The 18,076-nt window shown below is 31.7% G+C and overlaps 1 protein-coding gene across 2 annotated transcripts; it reads left to right on the top strand.

Moving 5' to 3' along the window:
* Positions 1-1,076: 1,076 nt before the first annotated feature.
* LOC130451345 (polyadenylate-binding protein 1-like) lies at positions 1,077-15,583 on the top strand. 2 transcript variants are annotated; one of them, XM_056790310.1, is made up of 5 exons: positions 1,077-1,495; positions 9,664-10,230; positions 10,677-11,378; positions 14,276-14,512; positions 15,266-15,583. In XM_056790310.1, the coding sequence occupies exons 1-5, from the start codon at positions 1,303-1,305 to the stop codon at positions 15,418-15,420; spliced, it is 1,854 nt and encodes a 617-aa protein (XP_056646288.1). In that variant the 5' UTR covers positions 1,077-1,302; the 3' UTR covers positions 15,421-15,583. The 2 variants fall into 2 exon arrangements, with proteins under 2 accessions (XP_056646288.1, XP_056646287.1); XM_056790309.1 differs by having other exon boundaries at positions 10,677-11,408.
* The last annotated feature ends 2,493 nt before the right edge of the window (positions 15,584-18,076 follow it).

The raw sequence follows: 18,076 nt of genomic DNA, 5'->3' as shown, positions 1-18,076 counted from the left end.
GGAGAAATATTAGTATATTGTATGGAGTATAAAAACCCTGATTCATAAATAATAATAGAAATGGTCATTAAGTCTATAAATAAAAGTACAATGAAGAGACAAGATAACAAGATATCCTTAAATTTAACATTGTAATGATTAGAAAACATTAATTTCTAATGGGAGAAAAAGAATTAATACTGATGTTAATTATCTTCCTAGGAAAATCACTGAAAACATTATTATAATCATCAATATCCCAAAATATAATGAGTGACAGTTGGTAAGATAATAACGAACAGAGGGCACTTAAAGATCTTTTAGGAATTCAAATATGAAGTATCGTAATTAAACATATGGAAACGAAACAAACGCTAGGCTCCAGATATAAATTCCTTTTATTTTGCCCTCTTTAGCTCTATCCTTCTTATGTTGTCTCTCTTGCACTGCGTTGGCATCGATTTAAAATCGTTTGGGCTGGCCCATAACCTTTAATAAGTCGATGTTGTAAAATTGACCCTTAACCTTATAACTTTCATGAGCGGCGTTCCGTACGTTTGCTTTAATTTTTTTTTTTTTAATTGGTATCAATGACAATAAAATACCTACTATAAACGAAAATAACAAATTAAAATACATATAGCTTCTCAGCATGTGAAAATGATTGATAACGAACAATTACGAATTTTAAAAACTCTAGTTCTATGATATTGCGTCGTTTCAGACACATTCAACAAAATTTCATAAAATCAAATTAATAATGTTTACTACTACCACTTCTTTTGTGAATTGCTTAATTCACTGTATCATGTCTCAAAACTGAATATGTAATTTCATTTGATTTGTCGAAACTTTAGCTCCGAACAGCTATTGGTAAACAATAGTAACAAACGTACCTCTAGTAGCTAACTGAGCTTCTGTTATTATTTCAAAACTAATGTACTAATTATTCATAGAATGCTTTCTTGTTTATACAGTGAATTATTTAGTATACAAAAATAAACTTAAAAGTCTGTATGTTGTTCTTAAGAGTTTAACGTCAGTTAACATACGTTTGTAAGACCGTGATAATTACAGTTTACTGTCAAATTGACTTTGTCAATGTCAACACGTCACATCCCCTTAATATATAAATGCGTGAGAAATTATTTCCTTTGCTCCATTTTGTTATAAATTAGTCTGTGAGCGTGAGTGGTGTTGTGGTCATTTCACAACCCACTTAAAATTGTGAAATAATTAATTTAAAAATACAAAAAAATATAAGAAAAACCATAAAAAAATACAAAAAAAATCGAAAAATAGTGTAAAAAAGTAAAAAACGTAATGAATCCAGGCGCCCCAAATTACCCCATGGCGTCTTTGTACGTCGGGGATTTGCACTCTGATATTACTGAGGCCATGCTTTTTGAAAAATTTTCAACTGCTGGCCCTGTTCTCTCGATTCGCGTTTGCAGAGATTTGATAACTCGCAGATCTTTGGGATATGCATATGTGAACTTCCAACAGCCCGCCGATGGTAAGGAAATTAGTTCAGTTTTATTTTTTAATGTCCGTATGGAAAATTGTGTTTCCGATATCCAAATATTTACTTGTGTCTTTTATACCAATTTTCTGGTTGATGATTAACAGGTTTTCATAGTGATAAAGTAAAACACGTGTATGTTTTCTATTTAAAGATTAATTATTAATGTCTCTGCATAGAACAGTTAATAAAATTTATAATTATCATAATTTTACGTTGTGTTAGAAAGAAATAGACTTCATCGTTTGTCTCACATTATTTATTTACTTTTAAAGATTACTAAATAATTTTACAATATAAAATATTGTTACAAAAAATTAACTATTTATATTTTATATGGACCATTGTTTCCTTCATATAACCTCATAGTCTCAGAAAATTTTGAGGATATAGGCAGAGATCAAAAGGTTGCTGCATGTTATATTTCATTTTTTGCTACATTTTCCAACAGTTCATCAATTTGTGTATTTTATGAAAAAGGAAAATTGACTTTTCAATTGGTTTCTGAGTTTTTTGTTTTTTTGAACCTACTCTAATATATTTTCTATTTGTACATTTTAAAGGGTATCTTGTAAATAATAAAATAAGGCCTCGCAGGTAGTTTTTCTGCTTTCTTAACTTAATTTTGAGGATTCATCTTATTGTAATAGTCTTCAGTCTTTGTACCTGCAAATAAATAAAGGAAAAGTAATAAATAGTAGAAGCTTCATAAAATGGTCTGCTGTAGATATACATAAATTAATTAAAAATTCAAAGTTGTTTAAAGAGGAAGGCTGTGTTGAACTGAAAGGGGTTAGGTTATTGGCTTGTCAAAACATTTTAATGTTACATAAAGGTAAAGGGTAAAAATAAACAATTTATTTGAAATATTAGGAACCTATTTGATTGCAACTGATTTAACCTTACACACATATATAGTTCAACCATTTATTATATTATGTACATGAATTACTACCAACATAAATATTACTTTATGCTGGGTAGTTATCACCAATAGGTCATCTGCCCGTCTTATTTAAAATATATAAATAATAAATGTTTCTGTATAAATTATGTTATGATATTCTATTAGGTTAACTTTATCAACTTACACTTGACCTAAGGTAAATTGCTGCTTGCATCTAACTAGCTTATGAAACGAATCAAGCTGCTTACTGCTCCAGTTACATTGGAAAATACTCAATATTCTGGTAAACTTCTTACCCACATGGTTTATATACTTTCCCCTGCGAGCATGGCTTTGCTTTCACTCCCGCTCTTGATTTGCTAAACATTTTTGCGGCATTAAACATTGAAAATGGTCATAATCCAACTTAGGACGATTCAGCCTCAAGCGCCTAAATGTTCTTCTCTATCATCTCATTTTTTATCCTTTTTGCAGATGTCCTTGGCACTTAAACTATATTATGTGCTTCTATAGAGTTTTATACTAGTGGAGAACCATCAACAATTTTTAAATTAATTCATTTGTTTGTATAGATAATGCTTTCGTGGATATTAAATCAGTAGGAATTTTTTGAATTAGCTTTTTTCAATATGGCAGCCTTGCTTACTTTCACCATGTAATGAAAAGGTATATACAGTTTCTAACAAGACCCTTTCATAACTAAAAGTATCGACTCGTATCAATAAGTACTACCACAATTGAAAGCAGTTGTTCAGTTTGAATTTTTTTGTGTATTATTTGTTACAATGAAGTACCGATTGATCCTGATTTGTTCATGTTGTACACCGAGAATCTTAATACATAATTTCATAATATACTATTTTCATCGTTTTTTCCAAAGTCTTCAAAATAGGTATTTGCTTGACATTATTTCACCAAGACATTCTTCGGGTTTGTAAACAAGAAATAGTCACTTGGGGCTGAAACCGTAGGGTGAGCGATTCGTTGATTTTTGTCATGGAAATTGCATTTTTGCCTTGAACAAAGGAATTTTTTTCTTGGTAAAATTGGTAATTTTCCACAAATATTCATTAAACTGACACAATAAGTTGGTGCGAAGTTATCACACAATTTCATTTGTGGTTGATAGTGACCAAAAATGACACCTGTATTGTAGACCTTAACGGCATCCAGAATGTTTAGCATCCTCCGTTGTTGTAGAAAATTCGTACTTTTACCACTGCATTGTCCATTTTCTCATCAAATCATGATATAGTGTGCTATCAATAACTACCAAACACAAACTCCATCAGATGCCTGTTGACAGTCGTTTGCCCTTTTGCCCTATTCAAGATTCATCTTTCCTGTTTCATGGGAACGTTGCCTAGCTAGCCACTTTACCTATTATCTAATTTATGCAAGTCGTTGTCTGCAATATATTGAAAAACGTCTGTTGACACAATTATAAACAGAACAAATGCACACTTTCCAGTGAATTCCAAGTAAACATACGCACTGCAAAGGAAAAGCATTACTCACAAACCCAACAAGTTCATCTTTGAATTTTATTTGACAATAAAATTGTCTATCATAAATGTATTTTTAATAAAAGTATTTATTAACATTAAATCAGTAATTCCATTTTTTGGAACTCTTCCAAAAATTTTTACAAATATATCTTTATATAACTAAATTTTGATATTTAAAAAAAATGAGTGATTCAGCTAATGGCAATTTTGAAGTTTTTTGATATATTTTCATTTATATTTGTTAATAGACTACAGGAGAGTTGACGTCACACACAGTCATTCTAAGGGCACTTCCTAAACAAAGTTTTAACTTAGTTGACGATCTTATATATGTTTAGTAATTTGTTATTTTTTCTTTGATGAATTTTGCAAAAAATACCTTCTGGCACAATGCAACAGTAAACTAATTGAACACTTTTTAAATAACTTGAAAGAATCCACACTACCTCACAAAAAATTTTTGGGAAGTGAACTATAACAATGGTCGCATTCAGCGGGTGTACCGTTACCTGTGATAACTGTAACGATCGGGAACATGTTAAGCGTTCGCTGTCAACACTTTTTGTTTTCTGTGTCTTGTTAGTTTATCACGGTTACCTTTTCAAAACAGACGATATTTTGGTTACTGGTATTGGACTTAACAAGTGGTAAATGTGGAGGTACTTTGTCTAGTTCCTTTTCAAAAAATTACAAAGTGTATTCACAATTCACCCACTTTTATATGTATATAAAATTGTCATTATAATTCAAAACGAAATTATATAGAATAATTCATGCAGCTATGTTTCATTTTTCTTATCTTCATAAATGAATTCAATCATTTTTCTTCTGAGAATGGTACAACTTGACGTTTGATCACAGAACAAGGTCGATTTAATAAACTTCACTTCCGCTACCTCTCACAAATTAAAAGCGCTCCGAAACATGACGTCCGCTCCAAAACGTATTGAGTTTGTAGCGAATGTGTCACCAAACGATTCCGCTAGGGTTGTACAATAGTTGCAAAACGTTTTGTCCGCTGAATGCGACAAATATGACTACCATGACGTCTTGCTCCGGTTGACTATTTCAATCGGTATTATGTCAATTTAAGTGATGCGCACTTTATACTGCAACTGACGAGTAATAGCTTTGTTTGCGGATCTGATTCCGAATCGCACTTCCAAAATTGTCGTTCGCGTGTCGATGAGTTCTGAATTTATAGTAAAAGTTCCGTATTCGCGGGTCACACCGTTTCCAGTTACGTATCAGTTATAGCAGTTCTCGGATCTTGTTAGAGGATTAATATATGCTTCAATAACAGTTTGTATTTATTGTACAATAAGATATCTTAAGTTTAGATAGTATCTGTCGATTTTAACTAAAAAATCTGTTTTGTAGTGAAAAGATAAAAACTTGATGGTTCTTTTTTTCTCATATAGTTCAAGCTTGATTTAAGCTTCACAAAATATTCAATTCTACATCAAATTGTATCAAAAACTTTTAAACAATGCAATAAACAGAAGTGATATTAACAAGAGTGGTAACATCAAAATGAATTAGAATTTATTAACAATAAGTTCCTAATATTAATAAGTGGTAATAAACCCTCATAAAAAGAAATAATAATGCAGTATCCTGAATAGGTTAGGAATCAAGCATGCGCATTACGGCGATTCTAAATTTGTTACCAACTGATTCAGAATCAGTCCCGCGAACAAAGCTCATGTTCTATATACTTGTTAGTTGAATACTTCAAATACAATATGTTTTTTATTCGGACTCATTGATTAGCGTTTCCAATAGAATGTATATATAATTTAGAACTATGAATCATCGATGGTTTAGATCGCTATAAATACTGTCATTTTTATTGGGTGTGTAAAGTTGTGCATAACTGCCAAGTATCAAACTTCTATCATAAATGAAAAATAACGCTTTTTTCAATGGATTTCAAAATGTTCACTCGACTTATATAGGACATTGAACTTCTGAATTTTTTCCGCTATTAGTCAACTTTTTAAATACCTTTTATACCATATTGCAATTAAATTATATTAAACATGATGTGAAGGTCATTGTAAGAAAAATATGGGGTGCTGCTTAAAACTACCTACTATATTTATAAATAACTTGATATACCATTTTAATAGCACATATAACGGGCTTTTATCACACAAATTGATGATCCTGTATGGAACTGGTCTAGTTTATCTTTGATTATCACATTTCGGTTTATTTTGTGCTCTGACATAATTATGATAATAATGACGAGTTATACTAAATAATCAGCCAAAAACTTCGCCAATGAGTTAACAAATTAATTGATTTTCCTGAACACAGGTGTATACTTTAAAATTTATTAAGAAGTTTGTTTTATTTGTAAATTGGTACAATTTTGTTCAGTGGATCACTCAGAAATAAAGTTAGTACCTAAAGCCGGCCACCCACATTCCTGGTAAAGCTGACATATTGTGCCGACTAGAGCTATACACGTTACATCAAACTGGGAAATTTTAGCTCAATCGATGAACGGCGAGTTAACAAATGAATAGAATACACCAGGGCTTCTTAAACCGTGGGTGGCGACCCTCAGGGGGGTCGCGAGACAACTGAAAAAGGGTCGCAAAGATCTGATACTTTTCAATCATTATAAATAAAATTTATGAAATGAATGGGTACGTATTCTTTAATCCTTATTTTATTTACATTGTAAAATAGTGCGATATTACATCTACATCTACGGTTAATATATATTTCATTATATGGAGGATGGGGTCGTTTAAGATTTCCTAAGCTTGAAGGGGATAAATGTTTACCATAAGGGAGAGCATTGATGCTCCCTACCTAAGGAATTAGCCAGAATTATCCAAAAATCTGCAGTTTTCTGGAACGACTGACACATACATGCAAGTCTATTACACCGCACAAAAAAATCATTGAATTTCGATTTTTAGCTGGTTGCCTTTCCGGTATAGAGAACGTGTGTGTCATAAGTCTTTCAAAAGCTATTTTTTTATATATATTTGCAGTCTTTGATTTCAAAGACTATGATATACGATCTTTTCGTCTTAATTATTCAATATGCTATTGGAGAACAAATTTGGTTCTATAAATTTTATTTAACTGGAATAAAAAATCTAGCCGTTGCTGCTGATATTGAATACTGAAGGAGCTTAAGTTGATGAATTGAGGGATCTGATTAGGAAGTAGAAATTTTAGTATTCGATTCGTAAGAATTTTGAATTTGTTTTAAGTACGAATGTTGCATGGTGGACAACGAATTAAGAAATTAGACTAAGGGACTGAGGTTTACATACCAAATGAACGCGTTTGATAATTGTTGTAGTTTGGAGTTTGTAATATTGAGCAAATTGCTTCTACACTTACTCTATGTTCATCAATTCATGCGCGACTCTTTAGTGCAAATTCAAAACTGTTGATTGTGCCTTGTGTGTTTCACATTATTATCAAAATCTTAAATCAAGCATAAAAAACCAATGTGGCGGAGTATTTGATACTACTGAATATTTCAAGTTACTTCACTTTTAATACCACTTCGACTTACATGATGAGATACTTTGCATTAGTCCATTTGCGATATAGTTACAGTACTAAATTTGTAATCAATATTTTTTCTGAATTAGTACCATACCAAGTTATATTGCTGGTGGTTATAAGTTTCTAATATGTGAAAAATTATGTAATATATGTACTGCCATTGTTCTTGAACTTGTATTCTGTGTAAATACGCTGCGCAAAAATTATCGTATAATTTTTGAAACTAAAACATTTGCTGTCAAATTTTTAAACTGATACCAATGGATTTAAGATATTAATTTGACGATCTTTTCAATGTTTTGAGTCACTGTTTTTGTATTTAGTACATAAGAAGCTGCCTATTTCATAATATTGATATAAGGTTGATAACATTCTCAGAAGAACAATTTTATGATTCCTATGGTCAGTAATAAGTATAAAGACAAAATTTATAAGAGCACTGGTACGATTCCGGGTTACGTTAGTAACCAATAATAACCAAAGATCTGGAGAAGATCGACATATTGTGGCATCGGAGCCATCAGTCAATTTTTCTTTATAACTCATATTATCGATGACAGTGTCTCCAGATTGTCCAGGAACACTGAAACGCTGAATCAGAAAGTTGGTTGTGAAAGGTTTTACAGTTGTTTTAGAACTGCGTGAGGTACCATATTGATACCCTTTTGTAAGAGGAATTTTTATTAATGCATGATTTTATACGCCCCTACGTGGTTAGAGTATTACAAAATTATCTTCAGAAAGTAGAAATTGAAACTCTAGCTTGGTCTGCAAAAAGTGTTGTCCATTGATCATGTATGAGACAATATGTGCTGTAGGATTAGAGCCTTACTGCCTCCGCCTGGAGCTGTAAATTCGCTTTCATTAACTCTAGTATAAATATAGGATAAGATGGATCAAGGTGAAAAAATTTTGTTGAATTTTTATATACCCTGTATTTTTAAGAATGTTCCTAATAAATTTGATAGCCACATTCAAGTAATTCTAAAACAATAATTTTGTTGTATTGGCGGTAGTTTGAAAAAAAAAATAGGTAATTTTCTGAATTTTGCATTAATTTAGCGGCGCAGTGTATATTCACTAGAGATTAATTCTTACAAAAAACGTTATTCATTGCATTTTTAATACCAAGCACAAAAAATATTGTAAGATTTGTCTAGTGTTATTATAATTACTTAATCTTTTAGACACCAATAAAAGAAGAACTTGAATAGAATTCGTACAAATTATTGATAATGTTGTTTAAATGTTTTCCATTACAAACCTGCTCATTCGGTGAAATTACACATTACAGAAATATTCAGGTCAAATTTCAAACAATGAAGTTGAAAGTAATATAATATATATCAAATATATATATATATATATATATATATATATATATATATATATATATATATATATATATATATATATATATAATTGATAAATACTTGAAATTAGTCGAGTCAATATTTATCTTCCTTTTCAAAAATTATTAAAAAAAAAAACTAATTTTGATACAGAAGAGACTTAACATCAAGAAAATTTAGAATCCTAAACATATCAAAAGGTCTAAGAAATATATATATATATATATATATATATATATATATATATATATATATATATATATATATATATGAATTTATTAAAGAATTTTACTTTTGCCAGATACATTAAGCATAAGGATAATTGTAGGTTAGTAGGTGAACCTAGAAAATGATTGGCAAGGTGAACTAAAATTCTTGTAGAAGAAAGTTGCATAAAAGTTTCAAAGTCATACTTCTGTTAATACAATTCTTGCCGAGGGACTGGTGTTCTGTCTTGAATCCTTATACTGAAGGGTTTTATATGGTGCTGATATTTGTCGCATTTGTATAGTAGCACATTTAAAGAAGCGCCTGTTTTTTGAGGCATTCTTGTCAAGGTCATGGTATGTTTTAAAAGAAAACATTTTTAATGATTGATATCTGTAGATGATGCTAATAGAACCACCCAACAGGATATACGAGAATGATAATATCATAGTTGAAACCTCTTTAATATGTTTTATAGGATGTTCGTTAAATCGATTTTTTATTTTAGCTCTAGATACTGTGAATTTTGTCCCTACAAAATGCAGGCCTATTTGCATTAACTACATCCATTTTAAGCAAAAACGTTTTTTGCAGGGATTACATAAGTAGCCAATTTAATAATTTAACAAAATAATTTTCTTATTTCAGCTGAGCGCGCTCTGGATACTATGAATTTTGACTTGATAAAAGGCAGACCAATTCGCATTATGTGGTCCCAACGAGACCCTTCCTTGCGAAAATCTGGCGTTGGAAATGTTTTTATCAAAAACCTGGACCGCTCTATTGATAACAAAGCAATGTACGATACTTTTTCGGCATTCGGAAATATCCTCAGCTGTAAAGTGGCTCAAGATGAAAATGGTACAAGTAAAGGTTATGGATTTGTTCACTTTGAAACTGAAGAAGCGGCAAATAAGTCTATTGAAAAAGTAAATGGTATGTTGTTGAACGGTAAAAAAGTATATGTAGGCCGATTCATTCCCCGCAAAGAAAGAGAAAAGGAACTCGGGGAGAAAGCAAAATTGTTCACTAACGTTTACGTTAAGAACTTTGGAGAAGATTTGTCCGAAGAACAATTGCGTTCTATGTTTGAAAAATATGGAAAAATAACAAGTTATAAAATAATGAGTAAAGATGATGGCAAATCAAAAGGATTTGGTTTTGTTGCTTTTGAAAGTCCAGAAGCAGCCGAAACTGCAGTTGAAGCTCTAAATGGTGAGTATACAATTATTTTCTATAGTCTACTGCTATAGTAATTTGTGAAGTATTGAGGTTATTATTAGTTCAATGAGAAGATTTAGTTGTAAGTTATTACTTTTCTAATTATATTTATATATATTCTTGACTATGAGTACTTTGTTGGAGTACATAGTATTTACGAGGGATGAAAATATAAAATGTCTAATAATTCATTCAATTTTCAGTATTAAATATAATATATATACATATAATGTACTCTCCTGTAAGGTACATCAAGTGTTAATTATTTTGAAAGTATTATTGTAAAGACAAGACTAGTTACGTTATGTTGACTACTCACTATACTATGGTAATGAACCTTTCTATTAATTTCCTTTAATTTATGTGGATGAAATAGATGTAATTTAAGTTCAATTTTAAAACTAGAGATGTTTTTAACCAATATTTTGATTAATTTCTAGGTAAAGAATTGTTAGAAGGTAAACCTTTATATGTTGGAAGGGCTCAAAAGAAGGCTGAGCGACAACAGGAACTGAAACGTCGTTTTGAAGCTTTGAAAATGGAGAGACTTAATCGTTACCAGGGTGTAAATCTCTATGTTAAAAACTTGGATGACACAATCGACGACGAACGTCTTCGCAAAGAATTTTCACCATTCGGAACCATAACTTCAGCAAAAGTAATGATGGAAGAAGGTCGTAGTAAAGGTTTTGGTTTTGTATGCTTCTCCTCTCCAGAAGAAGCTACGAAAGCAGTAACTGAAATGAATGGTAGAATCGTCGGTACTAAGCCTTTGTATGTTGCCTTAGCTCAGCGCAAAGAAGATCGTAAAGCCCATTTAACTTCTCAATACATGCAGCGTATGGCAAATATGCGCATGCACCAGATGGGTCAATTCATTCAACCAGGAGCGTCCAGCGGTTACTTTGTTCCCACTATTCCAACTACCCAGCGCTTCTATGGACCTGCGCAAATGACTCAAATTCGTGCGAGCCCCAGATGGCCAGCTCAAACTCCAGTAAGACCAGGCGCCCAAGGTGGAGCTACAGCATATACCGGTATGCCTAACACATATAGAGCTGCCGCTCGTCCACCAAATCAATCCACAGCAATGCGCAGCAACATAAGTGTACCTAGACCTATCACTGGACAACAACCACCAAGTATGCAAGGCCGTCCACTTGCTGGGCAAGGTAATGGGAGGGATTTGGTGTTCAGGTATAGTTTGTTGGTAGTTCGTTTAATTTTATTGATGGAATTCTGTAACTTTATTGGATTGAAATTTTGTTTATTATACTTTGTAGTTTCACATAAACTATTCATCTGTATCAATTTGAATTCTCTACATCGTATAATACAGCAAAAAAGATTGAAAAATTCCTTTACCATCCTTACAATTATATTCCTAATCAAAAGATAGAAATTTAGGTGATATCAGGCTTATTTACTATTGAATATAGATTAAATCTTCATTAATTATATATCATCATTTGTATATTGAAGAGAATTTAGATTTTAACAACTATATTTAATATAGTGGTGTATTTAAAGACCAACAAACCAACCTGAACCAAAAGGTTAGATATTTATTTAACAAAATTCTAATTTTTAATTGATTGATTTAACTAATTACACATTCTTTTGTTTTTGTTCCTATTGAATAAATTACTAGGAAAAAAGTATCTGACCTTACATTTTAATGTAGTATGTACTCATTTAAAAACGTTTTTCTAAACTTTTGCCTATTACTGTTGATTATTTCTTTTTTTTTTTTTTTAAATAATGAAGTACCCAAAAATTGTTATACATTTTTAGAAGCACGTTTTTTATTTTAGCATAAATGAACATGTTTCTACATTGGTGTGGGTAATTTTATTATTCTAATTTTGGTAATTAACAAGAACTGTTGGAAAAATCTAGACATACAAGATAACTTAATTCGGTTTATAAAAATTTAGTATCTAAAATGTTATTTTTTGATGATAATTTGCTCTTATTTTATAATTATAATCCACATTAACTAGCCTATGTCTTTTGTAGTGATATTTTACAAAATACTGTATGTTGGATTTTTTCAGCTCTGTAGTTTGATTGTAAATTATGAACATATATTCAATAATCTATTACATCATGCTTGGGTTTGGCTAGGAATGAAATAGTTGCAATTACACCAATAATATGCATAAAAAGTAGAAAGTCAAATTTATTCCAGATTTTTGGAGTTTCATCAGGATTCGAGCTAGATTTTTCCTTTTATTTTCTTTCCAGTACTCAATATCCTCGAAATGACAGTAATTTTTTTATGACATATCTGGTTGCAATTAGATTGCATCAAAACAAAAATAAAGGTATTCAGATCTTATTTATACAAGCTCAAAAATTTTCACTGTAAATGCAGTTGAAACTCGTTGAAAGAAAAATGTCCTGTTTGAAATTGAAATTGGAGAACAGGTCAAGAAAGAAGTGAAAGTTACTAAACGACGTCACTGCATTTCTCCAATACGGATTATTTATATATAGATAAATTACAGTTTATTATTAATTTGAAAAGATAAGAAAAACGAAGCAGAAAGATGTGTTGTGTTTATTCAATATACAATTATGAAACCTGTGAAAAAAACTATGAAATTAACTAATTGTGACAAATTGGGAAACAGAATGACAGAATACGAAATACATAGCGCAACAACGTCAATCTTTAATGGGAAAATTCTTTGAAGCGGTCGTACCCATATTGCTTTGAATGTGCTTAAATACAGTACACAAATGCTGCCATCAGTCTCACGAACTAATTTTAGACAATTTTACGTTCACAGGTTCCTCTTCTATGAGTCCTCCCAAGGTATTTGGATCCAAAGTGATCTGCAGTAACTGACGATATTATAACCTTTGATTGATGTTATAACAGTAAGACGTCACAGTCTGGATTTCCCCTGCTTGAATATTTTTCAAAAACTGCTGTGTGAGTGTGTCAAGGAGACATAATACTCATTTCACGATTTGCACCATCCTCTCGAAAAAACCGCCTCACCAAGAAGGTGAAGGGGGCTTGAATTTCTTTCAATTGTACAGAATTTGGTAATTTCATCCCAGTTAATCTAGCTGACCGAGGCAATCCAAACCTTTTGGTCATCATAAAGGCATAATCTGCTCCACAGACCTCAAAAACAAAATCATAAGACAAGGCGATTTTGTATAAATTTTTTTACAGCCATGATGGCAACAGGTAATACAGTTCTGCATAATCCGTCTGCGATCCAACATAACCCAGTCGTTTATGACGATCAACAATCAACCGCTCCACAACAGGATGTTTGTAGGAAAGTAGAATTTGTTTCATGAACGAAATCATGTCTTTGAGCAATCTTGGTTTTCACCCTTATAACGCCAGTTTGATCCCTAAAAGAGCGCAAGTCACAAATCATTTTATCTTTTAGAGAATCAAAACTTTCTTGTACCAATTTTATATGACATTCAAGTAAACTCCGATTAATAAAAATATATCCTCTACAAAACTTATGTTCTGTTTGTCTACATTTTTGTTTATTGAAATTCCAAATTGAACCGTCGAAGCGCTGATATCTATCTACACAAAATGTTTATGTGGAACTTGAAAATTATGCAACTGGTTCATACCTCACTTTTCCTGAAAAATCTGATATATTTCAATTAAGTAGTTCTCATTTAGAATTAATAGCGATTGTATATTTCATTCCTATGTATTTTGCATAAATATTCTACTTTGGGATTTTGACTTAAATTCAAATACCTAGTCATACATTTTAAAAGGCTAGTTGGAATTAAGCTTTTTGGTTGGTTGCTATGAATTGATAATAATAATTGATAACTCATTTGATTTGTTCTGCTAGTATTATTCTAAAGGTATATGTTTAAACAAAATATACTTAAGTAGAGCTGTACCCGAAGTGATTACCACGATTTTCAGTTGAAAACTGTAAATTAATCATTTTTGAAAAAATATGGCAGAAAATAAATGATTATTCAGTTATTCACAAAAATAAATAGGTACTTAGTTAAATATTTATTTCATAATTTATAGGTGTTGTGGCAGCCGGTAACCGAACGGCAAACTTCAAATATACTTCTAATATGAGAAATCCACCACAAGCTATGGGTCTACAAGGAGCGGCGCCACCCGTACAACAAGCAGTACATATTCAAGGCCAAGAACCACTTACCACTACTATGTTGGCTGCAGCTCCACCACAGGAACAAAAACAAATGTTGGGAGAAAGATTGTTCCCACTTATTCAGCGGATGTACCCTGATTTGGCAGGTAAGAAAAATGTTCATAATCTATTTTGTTTAATGTAATTCAGACTTTTTAGTCTCATTTTTTCGAAAAAATCCTAGACACATTCCATATCTGGTTTGTGCTGCATGGAGAAAGTAGTACTGTAATGATTTAACTAACTTTTATAATTTATTTAAATTCACCAGTTACTTTTGTATTTTGTTCCGTTCACTACAATTAAACTAACTCCTGTTAAACAAGCTCGAATATATATCAGAATGGACATTTCTAGACAGTTCCTAGAAATTAGTTCTAAAAAAAATTACGAACTACTCGCCGATGTTCATAAAAAAATCTTCATCAAAGTTGCCGACAAACATCAAACGATTCAGCGTAAATTTTAGATTTTCATTATAACCAGACAAACAGGCTACACGTGGTGGACTTGTTAACAGTACTGTACATAAAAGCACAACAGTGAATGGTATGGCGAGTATATACTTGGAACATTTATAATAATGTGAATATCCGCCGAGAGTGGGAATTGAGCACAAGGACCACCTCTCTAGTTTTTTCGACTTGTACTGAAAGTATGAAATAAAGTGGAAGGAATTAGAAATAGTTCTATCTAGACAGTTGGATTTTTAGAAATTCAACATAAAATAGTTACTTATTTATGAAGCATTCCATGAACCGTTGTCCTTGATTTGTGAGGAAAGTTGTGATTTGAATATTTTTATTAGTTATAAGTGATTCAGATTCTTATTGATGAAGTAATGTAAAAATTTTTTTTAGGTAAAATAACTGGTATGTTGCTGGAAATTGACAATACAGAACTGCTACACATGCTGGAACATCAAGAATCGCTGAAGAACAAAGTGGAAGAAGCAGTCGCTGTACTACAAGCCCATCAAGCCAAACAAGCTGCTACTCAAATAAAAAAAGATTGAAGTATGTTGGTGGGTTTATAAATCTCGCCCATATTGAATGTATATGCACAGGAAGAACTAAATCGTACTAGGTAGATCTGGTGCGTTACTTTTTAAAGAATGAAATTACTTTTTAGATTCTCCTGTACACATGCTTTTCAAATTAAATAATAAAAGAAAATAACTTTGTTTTTGTAACCTAACTCCTATTTCTATTTTATTTCTAACTACTTTACAAACATTAATTTGAATAATGGCTTGCGACTTCTTATTCTTATGCCAATTCAGTCAACAATTATATTCTACCCTAGAATAATAAATTTGTAAAAGTATGCCTTAAAACTAGCAAAATAACTATTAAGTGTTCTCTTCATTGTAGTATATAGTTGTATTCTAGCTTTGTGCTTGTTAGCGAACGTTTGTATTCCAGAATTGACCATATTTCTGAGTACTTGAATGGATTGTTTGTATGATTGTATAGTGAGGGATGCGCTTTGTGATTATAGAACTGAACAGGTGCAATCTAATACGTTTTCGTTGTAAATGTGAAATTCTAAGAAAACCAATTTACCTTTATGGTACTAGTTTTCAAAGTCTATGTGATATTCAATTCTTCCTTTCAGTTTGTATGGCTTCGGCCCTTTCAAATTGTGACTTATGCCTCAAAGATTGAAATCTCCTATCTCAAATAAAAGCAAAGTTGATTTGGAAATTAAATTTGATATGGAATTTTTTAGAAAATATTTGATTTCAAAATTGAAGGTAAGAAGTAGAGAATGGGCTGCTTCAGGTGCCCCCACCACTCCACCGTTCGCTAGTAGATATACATACCTTTACACACACAGCAGGGCGGCACCGGTGCGCACATGGTAAAATTATACACACAAATTAGAATTAAAAGTTTAAACAACGACAACAAACCTTGACTCTACGTTATTCAATATTAATTCAATTCAATTTCGGGTTGTTACTCCTTTCAATAACGAAGATGGTATGGAACCAGTTCTTTCTCTCACTCGTTGCTTTTCCAATACTGGTCGTATAATGGAATTATATTTGCCTTTGATATCACCTGGAAGAATTCTAATTGGAAGATTCCCATTTCTGGTAGGGGCACCAGTTTGATAAAAGCAAAGACACTACTCACAACCAAAAATAGACAATTTTTGAAATATCTTGGATTCAAAGTACTCATATAATGGAGATCCTACATGTTACTGATGAGCCCTTCAATGATACCACTATTGAGCAATTTCAGTTTAACACATATCAGCCCTTCATACCTGGTAAATTGAACTATAATTATGAGATGCATATACACTACCCTCACAGTTATTTATACATTGAAGGAAAGCTGCAAACTTCTACAGGCACTATACCAACTAAATTTAAGTTTATCAACAACGCTATCGCATTCTTATTACGTGAGCTTAGATATGAGCTGAACGATGTCTTAATAGATTCTGTACGTGATGTAGGGCTTGTTTCGACAATAAAAAAATTACCTATCTCTGAATAAAAATGAGAATATTCTCATGCAAAACGCGGGATGGTTCCCAAAAATGAAGAGTGAAAAGGTGTTGGTTGACGCAACTGGAAATTTCAATGTTTGTATACTATTACGAATTTTATCTGGTTTTTTTGAAGATTTTAAAAAAATTATCAATATGAAACAGGATCTGATATTAATTCGTGCAAGTGATGATACTGATGCAATAAAAGTTCCGATGAAACTGAGAAGCCAAGAGTCGAAATAAGCAAATTATATTGGAATGTACCACACGGCACTTCCAAGTAGAAGCCAACAACTACGTCTGAATAAAATACAAAGTAATGGATATTTACCGATCAAATTTCGCTCCTGGTAAATTGTGGAATATTTTTCATTACATCATTCTACTAGGCATACTTGAGCTGTTAATTGAAACTGCAAGGCATGTTATCGTAGCCTTTCAACACAAAAGAAGAAGAGAAATTAGAAAAGATATGAGTAAATTTGATCATTGCAAACTGACAAACTTGCGTATATTTCTCAATTCGGAAAGATATCCATATCACGATCTCAATACAAATAGATTTGACTCCTTGTATGAGATGTTTGCCAATTTTCAAGAGTCCTATTACCATCTTCAAATCAACCAACGTATTTTTACTCCCCAAGAATTTAAGGATAATTCTCCTTTGGTACATATTGATTGTTCAAGACAGAAAGTAATTATCCAATCTGGTAGCATTGTTTTGAGAATAGAATTTGAGACTGATGAAGCAACATCAAGTGACGTTTCAGCTTACTGTTTTATATTACATGAAAAAGAATTTTTATATCACCCTCTCTCGAAGACTGTAAAACAGTATTAATACGCATTTTCAGGCTGTATAAACCATTGCAACCCACTAAATCGATTGGCTCAAACAAGATCGCGCGACACTTCTACATTAATTTAATAATATGCATCTAATGCGTATATGGTTAAAGGAATGGAAAACAACACCTATTTGTGAATTACCTTTAAGACACTCCAAGCCAAAATATATTTGTGTGTTTTGATCAGTTGGCCTGAACTAATCGTTATTATTATATACGAAAAAATGATTTTTGGAACGTTTGTCATCTTACACGTCTTACGAAACACGTACATCGGTCGTTATCACTTTGCAAAACACGTGACATCTTTTT

The sequence above is a fragment of the Diorhabda sublineata genome, chromosome X (genome assembly GCF_026230105.1).
Source record: "Diorhabda sublineata isolate icDioSubl1.1 chromosome X, icDioSubl1.1, whole genome shotgun sequence".
Classification (NCBI taxonomy): domain Eukaryota; kingdom Metazoa; phylum Arthropoda; class Insecta; order Coleoptera; family Chrysomelidae; genus Diorhabda; species Diorhabda sublineata.
This window is presented reverse-complemented; position numbering and strand designations above follow the sequence as displayed.

Excerpts from the sequence above, each read along its gene's own strand:
- LOC130451345 (XM_056790309.1), top strand. The coding sequence starts at position 1,303 with ATGAATCCAGGCGCCCCAAATTACCCCATGGCGTCTTTGTACGTCGGG. Across the intron at positions 11,409-14,275 it reads CCGTCCACTTGCTGGGCAAG|GTGTTGTGGCAGCCGGTAAC; the intron begins GTAATGGGAGGG and ends CATAATTTATAG. Across the intron at positions 14,513-15,265 it reads GATGTACCCTGATTTGGCAG|GTAAAATAACTGGTATGTTG; the intron begins GTAAGAAAAATG and ends AATTTTTTTTAG.